The sequence below is a fragment of the Triticum aestivum genome, chromosome 4A (assembly GCF_018294505.1).
Source record: "Triticum aestivum cultivar Chinese Spring chromosome 4A, IWGSC CS RefSeq v2.1, whole genome shotgun sequence".
NCBI lineage: Eukaryota > Viridiplantae > Streptophyta > Magnoliopsida > Poales > Poaceae > Triticum > Triticum aestivum.
Window position 1 is genome coordinate 731,541,495 of NC_057803.1, and position 8,837 is coordinate 731,550,331.

Genomic DNA, 8,837 nt, shown 5'->3' on the forward strand with positions numbered 1-8,837 from the left:
TTCTCCCACGATATCCGCTGCACTTTCCGGCGCCCCTCCTTGTTTCCCCAAAGTCTCTGATCATCCTCTTATATTTTTCACAGAATCTCACATTTAGTTTAAAAACACCCATAACATGGGGGTGGTAGTGCTTGGATCTCTGACTTAATGTGCACTTCTTTCGTAACTTGAGACATGAACCTCTCATCCCAGTCAGAACATCTCTTCACAAACCTATCGATAACAGGATGGGATTTCTCATTTTTCATCTTACCCTCTAGTGTTGGGAGATGCAAGGTATTTACTTTCAAACACCAGAGATTCCACTCAAAGATCTCTAGATATCTCATTCCGAACATCGCTAGGACATGCTTCATTGAATAACAAAGAGCATTTACTCGGGCTTAAGAGCCGTCGTGTGCATTTTTGGAATATGGTTAAAATCTCATTTATCCTCTTTGCTTAATCCACTGTTGCCCGAAGAGCAAAAGACTATCATCAGCAAATAAGAGGTTTGATATTCCCGTACTCCCTCCTGCAACTTGCTCCTGCTCGATCCACCGGCAACTAGAACTGTGAGGGCGTAGGGGAACGATGGAAGGGGAGGGGCACGACGAGGGCATTAGAGGAACGAAGACGATGGCGGGAGGAGCTCCCGCTCCTGCTCGATCCACGGCGGGGACGACCTGGAATTGTGGGGGCGAGGGGAACGGCCGGGCGGAAGGGATCGGCGAACGCAATGGGTGGAGCTCCTGCTCGGGCCGTGGTGCGGCCAAGGGGATCAGCGGGGACTGGATTTACCCGCCGTCAATCTTCACGACGGAGGAATGATGGGGGAGGGCGGCGGCTGCGAGGAGGAGGCTGGCACATAGATACACCCCTTTGTTTTTAAGTGGATTCTACGGGGAGTACCCCTACCCTAGCTTATTTTCATTGTGAAGGATGTGCACCTGAGAATAAGTTAAGCCCAACACATGAAAACGAGTTGTTTTGCACTATTGGATTATTTTGGCAGTAAGCTGAATTGAGCTATAAAAGAACAGGCCCTTAGAGCCGTGTAGTGTGAAGTAGTATTGTGCATGCACTCGACCTTGGTTTATATTAGTGGCAACTGTATGTATTTATCTCTTTGACTTTCAGATGCTCCAGTTTTCAAGTCGTGTAGTGCGAAGTAGTGCTGGTGTTCATGCACCAGATCTAGGTTTATTTTACCTGTAGCATCGACAACACAATTGCAGTATGTTGTTTTAACCTTGAATGGTGTCTTCTGTACTCAGATGAGTGGAACCAGGGTACCAGTTGGTGGTGACAATGTGGTCTACAAGGCTGAAGATGTTGCTAGTACTATGCTTGCGAGGGGTTTCACCATGGGTAAAGACGCCATTAGCAAAGCGAAATATTTCGATGAGAGGCATGGATGCACATCCACCACCGCCGCCAAGGTGGCCTCCATCGACAAGAAGATCGGGCTTAGTGAGAAGTTCACCTTGGGGACTACCGTGGTAAACGAGAAGGTCAAGGAGATGGACCAGAAGTTCCAGGTCTCTGACAAGACCAAGTCGACGCTGGCTGCGGCCGAGCAGACAATGGGCAATGCCGGGTCTGCCATCATGAAGAATAGGTACGTCTTCACTAGCGCATCGTGGGTCACCAGCGCGTTTGGCAAGGTCGCCAAGGCCTCCACCGATGTTGGCACGATGACGAAGGAGAACATGTCGGCCGAGGACCAGCAGAAGGGCTCTGGGGGCAGCTCATACACATCCATCCGCTGATCATCATCCCCCAGTCCTCAGCCTTAGCCATGTTGTATTATTTATTGATGGATCAGAAAAGAACATTAGATATATAGAACACATCAGATCACCCCTTCCATATGTGAAACTTTGCAACCTAGGATTTTTCTCTCTTTGTAGAAGAACAGGGAATTTACTTTGGCGTTTTACATGTTACAGAATTGTTCATGGTAGAATTGGAACGAACCATTTAGTTTGTTAAGTTCTGGATGGGTCCTGTAATAATATTGCTAGTGTTGTGTTGATCATAGCAGTACAAAAATGCCATGTTCTCCATATGTACTGAATTGCTCGCACGAAAGCTTCTGTCGTATGGTTGTTGCATCTATCAAGTGATGGTGTAATAGTGCTTCTATTTAAGCATGAGAGGAGAGATGGAACCTGATCATGGCTTGCAACAAAGTCCTTCCGTGTATCCTAGGGCAAGCAAGGCGTAAAGTTTCATTGTGCAAGGTGTGAAGTTTTGTTGTTTACAGGTTCATGCTAGCCACAAGGTTTGCACTTAGTTTGAACAACTTTTGATATGCTATATGAACATATACACCACATCCATTTGCATTGGACACAAGTTTAGCACTTAGTTTGAACTGATTTTGTAATGTTGTTGAAACACACAAACACCCTGGGACTTGGAAGCATCGGGATCGTCGTCTGCACGATCTTGATTTCCATGAATTCAGATTTGCCGTGATGGTTAGCTTGAGATCTTTCTTGTACACACCGTTATGGAACTAGCACACTTGATTCAAATGGCACAGAGTATTTTCGTAAGTGGAACTCTCCACTCTATTTTATCCCACCATACATATTGAATGTTAAGTAATGGTGTCTTCGATGTTTTATCTTGGCTAGCACGGTTTTAACATCTATAAGAACATCAACTGCAACATTTTTTTAAATTAATGAAATTTATATTTAATATTATTTGAGAGAATTAAATTTTTGCTATAACCATCATACTAACTCATATACTAAAATATTTTGCACAAAAAGGTCAGCTCGAGCATAGGAGACTATCAAAATAATACAAAATGACAAGCTACATTAAACAAGGATGCACATGCGCGAGAGATAAAAAGCCCGAGTAGGGCGTTTCGGTCCCCAGGCTCATCTGCACCCAGTTAGAAAAAATTCGTAAAAAATTCAAAACAAAATCAAAGAATTCCAATTTTTTGTGGGGTAGAAAATTTGATGCGTGAGGCACGTTCCAAATTTCAAGTCATTTGGACATCTGAGCAGCTCTCAGCAAAAAAAACAAATCAGGCCAAAACAGTAAACATTTTTATAGATCCCTAATTTGTCTTTTGTGCTGAGAGATCCTTAGATGTCGAAATGGTTTGAAAAGTGTACCTCACGCATCAATTTTTCTACCGCGGATTTTTTTTTGAAAATTTGAAAATATTTCTAGTATTTGTTTTGATTTTTTTCGTCAGCGCGGGTGAAGATGAGCTCCGGTGCAGACATGGATTTTCGTATGCTTGAAGAACTCCTACCGACTACCGAGCATTTTGATGGTACAGTAGCATTTGGGATAGTAGTTAAAGAACCAATCATATTACCAATCAACTAGCTAGCTACTAGCTACCAAGAACATATGACCAGGGTAGAACCTATCATGCTGGTTATCAAAACAATATCAACATGCTTGCTAAGTAATATCCACATACTACATAAGTGAATGCTAAGCTACCAACAGAACAGGTGCTTCCGGTTTTTAATTGAACACGAGGTTAAAGTGTAACTAGCTTCTTGTACAAGCATAGTAGATAAACAAGCTCTTGGCCGGCCATGGTCACCGGCTATTGAGAGGTCATCTTCGACGGCAGCTCCCGACAATGATGGAGAACAGCTCGAGACAAGCAGTGTGGGGGTCAAGAGCATTACTAGCAGAGGAGTGGCTGATTATAGGGTTGTAAAGAATCAGGCTAAATTTGTGTGTGAAATCATGGCGTTCTTCTACGATAAAATGTTATAACTTGTTTATGAATTAAAATTTTACATTTTTATTCTTATTATCTAATGGTACAAAAGCAACCCCTAACTTACCAAACAAAAAATTTATATGTAAGGAAATGCAGGGGATTTGGATGGAAGGGAACATGAGGGATTGGTGAACAGAAGGGATTCACCAAATATCCATAATCCGGGGCTTGGACACCCCCCCCAATGGCAAACAAGGCCTTACAGTGATCCTATAGTGCCCTTGCACTTTACGCCCATTCCCTGCCTCAAAACTTCATCGGCTGCCAAAAACACGAAGGGGGTTTAATAAAAATATGGTGGGTCAGACATATAGAAGTGCCACCTCTCCCTTGTCCATGCTTTTGGCATGTACTCAATCCATATCGGCATTTTGTGGAGCCTAAAAAATCAATTCATCTCTCACTTAAAAATGAACAACGTGTTTATATAGGTTGACAAGATTGTTGAGTCATCTTTATAAATAGTTTGTAATGTAAATTGTCAACCCCGTAGTTATAGCATAGTGGTATGTATTCATGCCTGTCACGTGGGTGGCTTGGGTTTGATCCCACTCAATGGTGTGTTTGTTTCATTAGTAAAGCTACTTTTTCGCTTACAATAGTTCTTGGCTTTTTAGTATATATGTACTCTCCATCCTTAGTAAATATTTTTTGACATTTTAGTACATATGTACTCTCCATCCCCAGCTATTTATCCATAGTACAATCTTCCCCCCTCGTTTTTTGTGCGGATTCTTGAATAAGGTATAAGGTTGTGTATTCCCATTCGATCCGGTGCAATTTATTTTACAACATAAACTATTTTTGGTAAGAAATTTATTGCCATTTTAACATAAATTTTCCATCCCTAGCCCCCTTTCCATTTCCTCCCAGGTTTGTCCTGACACTTTTTGCATATTCTTTGACAAACAAAAAGTTAATCACTGTCATTATTGTTCAACAATCATCACAAAGATGTCTATGTGACACATAATTGTGGTGGCCACAAGACTAGAGGGGATAATCTATCACTGTTGGGCACTGGCCGGCTGACCCGTAGCCCTACCCCACATTTCATTTGCCACTTTCCCAGCACATACTACAACATAATAATTTGATGGTTATTTTACTATGTGATCTTATATTGTGGATATTATGACTGCTTAGGTCTGTTTCCGGTCTCATAGTGACGATTTGTTATCTTTACCACATTCATTGTGAAGATGGCGAATACAAAGGCATTGTCAAGTTATGGTCATCTACTAAACTTTGAGCTTGAAATGCTAGTATGATCACCATCTATCTACGAGGTAATGTGTTGAGGGGATAACTGTAGTAAATATCCATATGTTGCTTTTGCGGCAGTATTGAATTGCAGTCATGAAAGCATTAAGCCCATGGTTGTTGCGCCATATTGTATCAAATGGTACAATAATGTATGTGTTAGTGTTCATATTTAAGCATGAGAATAGAGATTGAATATGATTATATATAACTCACAAAACCATCTTGCACACCTGAGTCTGAGCACGGCGTAAGACTTAGTCATTGCTAGGTCTTCATGCTAGCATATACCACATACGCAATGCACACAATTTTTCCACCTAGTTGGGATATCTTTTGATATGCATGCTAGATTTATATCAACATACAACACATGTATATGCGATGGATACATGTGTTGCACTTAGTTGGAACTAATTTTGCAGTGTTGATAAAACCCAAACACATCCTAGGACTGGAAAGCATCGGGATATACGGCTGCACTAGATTTTCTTCTCGAGTAAGTAGTAATCAACAACCTCGTTAGCTTGAGAAGCACTCTTCTTCAGAGCATTATTGATCTAGGACACTTGATTGGGGTAGTACAAAACATAACCATCTATGTTCTGCGCATGCATTCAGTCAAGATCAGCATACCACATTCCATGTTTGCATACCTGGTGGATGTATTAGACTTGGACTAATGTGAGCCAATTTGAACATATCAACTTTAACCATATGAGAGTCTGTGGACCGAGTGCGCTCAAGTACAAGTATAAAGGCACACGATGAATTAACTCAATGTGAAATGACCTTGTTGGTAGCACAAAAGGCTAGAAAGAAAATGCATTTTTTGGAGGCTACAATCATGGCAATAAATAAAGTGATATCTTAAGAATTCACATCTTCACTCGGTACCAAAACGATGTTATAAGGACATGATAATCATGTTGTGATAATACAAGCAATGTAGCTTAATCCATCTTTAAGTATTCCCGCCTGTCACGCGGGTGACCCGAGGGATCATATACTCTTCTCTTTTTTACGAAACAATGTGCATTTTCACATATGTTGTCCGCCCCCTTTCCACTTTGTATTGTTGTTTGTAGATCCTAGGAGAAAGAGAAAACCAATCATTGAAATTATTATTCAAAAACAGTTATCACACACTGTGTTAGTCAGTGACACACAAGAAGAGGAGTAACTTGGTACTCCTGCCTTCAATTGCCACTTTCCCAGCAGCAATACTACTACCATGAGTCATTTTGGCCAACAATCCACAGTTAGGCTTCCCGTGCAAACCTGCACAAATGGCATCACCACCTAACCTAACCATCCTGCAAGTAACATCCGTGCCTACCTAGCTAGCCCTTAAATAAGCTAATCACCATCATCCATGTGTGTTGGATTAGACTGATAGAAAGGAAATGAACAATAGCGCCTCACCATCTCGCTCTTAAAACATGCTTACAACTCAAGCCGAGGAAGGCTGGTTTTTCTTGCACACAAGAAACTTCCTTTTTATTCCAAAGGTTCAGACTTAACCTTGTGGATGTGTATGTGTATGCGCCCGGTAGGGACCTAGAGACACTATTGCTAGTCAGCCAGCGATATGAATCACTATCATGACAATGTTGTTTGGATTTCCCATGCATGCTTCTCAACTATGCCTTTGACCCCCAATCCAAAACAATTGTGACAAAATCATGCTTGCTAAATTAGCTACAATGCCTATTGTCTTCCTGCTAATTAAAGGTGGCTCTTTCCTACTATTTTTGCATATGTTACTTTTAAAAATGCCCAAGGGGTAGAGACTGCACTTCTTTCGGTGGGTAATTGAAGGCCTATGTAGGATTTGGTTTAGCTGTTACAATCCTCTCTCCATTTGTTCACCATTTTTTAATCCTCGGCCCTCAGTAGAACTTTGTCGTATACCATTGCCATGAGCTTCTCTGTCTGAAAGGTAGCTATCGGAAGGACAGAATCCGCCTCCTCCCGCGACGCTCCCGCAATCATCTGGGAGGCCAACCCTAGCGCCACCACCAAACCCCGCTCTTCCAGTACTTCTTCACTCGCTGCCACCAGGGGGCGATAGTGGGAGAAGCCCGGTCATCACGGGTGGCGGCGGGGCTCCTTCGTCTAATCGTGTGAATGGATGCGCCGCGGGTCGGATGTCTCGGGCCAGGGTGCGGTGCTCGATGACTTACCCTAGGTTGACAAGATTACCAAGTAACCTTTATAAATTGTTGTATCTTGTCAACCCATTAATTGTATGTGCTGAAAAGTCAAGAATTATTTGTTGCGGGCAGTACATATGTGCTGATTAATTAATTTTTTGATTGTATATTTTGGATGTTATGATTTCTTAGGTCTATTTCTGCTCTCATAGTGATGATTTATTGTCATTGCCATGTTCATGCAACCTGAGATTTCAAATACAAAGGCATTATCTTGTTGTGGTCATCTACTACACACTGAGCTTAAAATGATATGACTAGAACAAGTATTAGTGAATTAAATGTATTGAGGCAGGGTATGATCATACTAGTTCAGAATTGCTCATCTACCCATTTTATGGTAGTATTGAAATGCATGCATGAAAGCACTGATATCCTGGTTGTTGCATCATATGGTATGGAAATGTATGTGATAGTCCTCCCATTTAAGCATAAGAATATGGACGGGATATGGCCATAACCCGGAACAAAGCCATCCTGCACACCTGAGGCTGAGCCAGGCGTAAACTTAGTTGTTGGTAGGTTCATATATATACCACACGCACACAATGCGTATTTTTCAATTAGATGTAATAGATTTTGATATGCTATATTTATATCAACATACACCACAATGCATATGCGATGGTCACAAGTTTTGCACCTAGTTCGAACTGCTTTTGCAATGTAGCTGGAGCCCAGAGACATCTTGGGACTTGGAGGCATCAGGATCTCCAACTGCACCAGATTAGGTCATCCGTGAAGCGGCATTCATCCTCCTTGTTATCTTGAGAAGGACTCTTCTTCAAAGTACGGTCAAAGAACCGGGACACTTGATTGTGGTAGTACACAACATAACATGTGTGTTGTGTCCATACACTCGGTCCTGGTCAACACACCACTGCCCATGGTAGCTAGTTTGGTCGATGTATTAGACTTGGAGGAAAGTGAGCCACACTGAAGACTTCTACTTTACCATACAAGTCTATGGACTAAAATAAGCTCAAGTGCCAAGTTCAAAGTCCATGCTATGTTTCACAGCACTACTACTATCACGTGTGACATGTCTGTCATCGCTCAGCCCCTCTAGTAAGCTCAAGGGCGACCTGAGTTTCCAGAAAAAAAAAGCTCAAGGGCGACCTGTTTGTTATCGCTTAGTCCCCCAGGGGAGCTCTTACCATACTGATCAGGCTGCGCTTCAGAAAATTATAAGGAGCGAGATCGAGTTTCCCCCATTCCAGCCCGAGTTTCCCTCAGTCGGGGTAGGGCCAGTATCTCGAGGCTAACAAACTTCATGCGAGATGGAACCTAGTCTCACTTGAAGGAATGGCTCTCTCACGTAGCAAATGGGCCATCCGTTAATCTGTTTTTTTCACTCGTTTGCTTGCAACGCGCGATCGCTTCTCTATTTTATTGCTTGCGATTATTTTTCTGGTTTTTTTAGTTCACTTTTCTTTTTGTTTGTTTCTTCACCAGGTTTCTGTTGTCTCTGTTTTTCACTGGTTTTCTTCATTTCTTCACCCTTTTTTCATTGTTTATTTTCTTTCCTTTATTTTTATTGTATTATTTGTCTTTCTTTTCTACGTTTTAATGGGTTTTTCTTTCTTTTTTGGTTTTCTACCTTT

The 8,837-nt window shown here is 41.9% G+C and overlaps 1 protein-coding gene across 1 annotated transcript; it reads left to right on the plus strand.

Annotated features, from left to right (window-relative positions):
• Nucleotides 1-1,256: 1,256 nt before the first annotated feature.
• Nucleotides 1,257-1,757, plus strand: LOC123083444 (binding partner of ACD11 1-like). The gene has a single exon (XM_044505492.1). It carries the CDS (start codon nt 1,257-1,259, stop codon nt 1,749-1,751), a length of 495 nt encoding a protein of 164 aa, XP_044361427.1. The 3' UTR covers nt 1,752-1,757.
• The last annotated feature ends 7,080 nt before the right edge of the window (nt 1,758-8,837 follow it).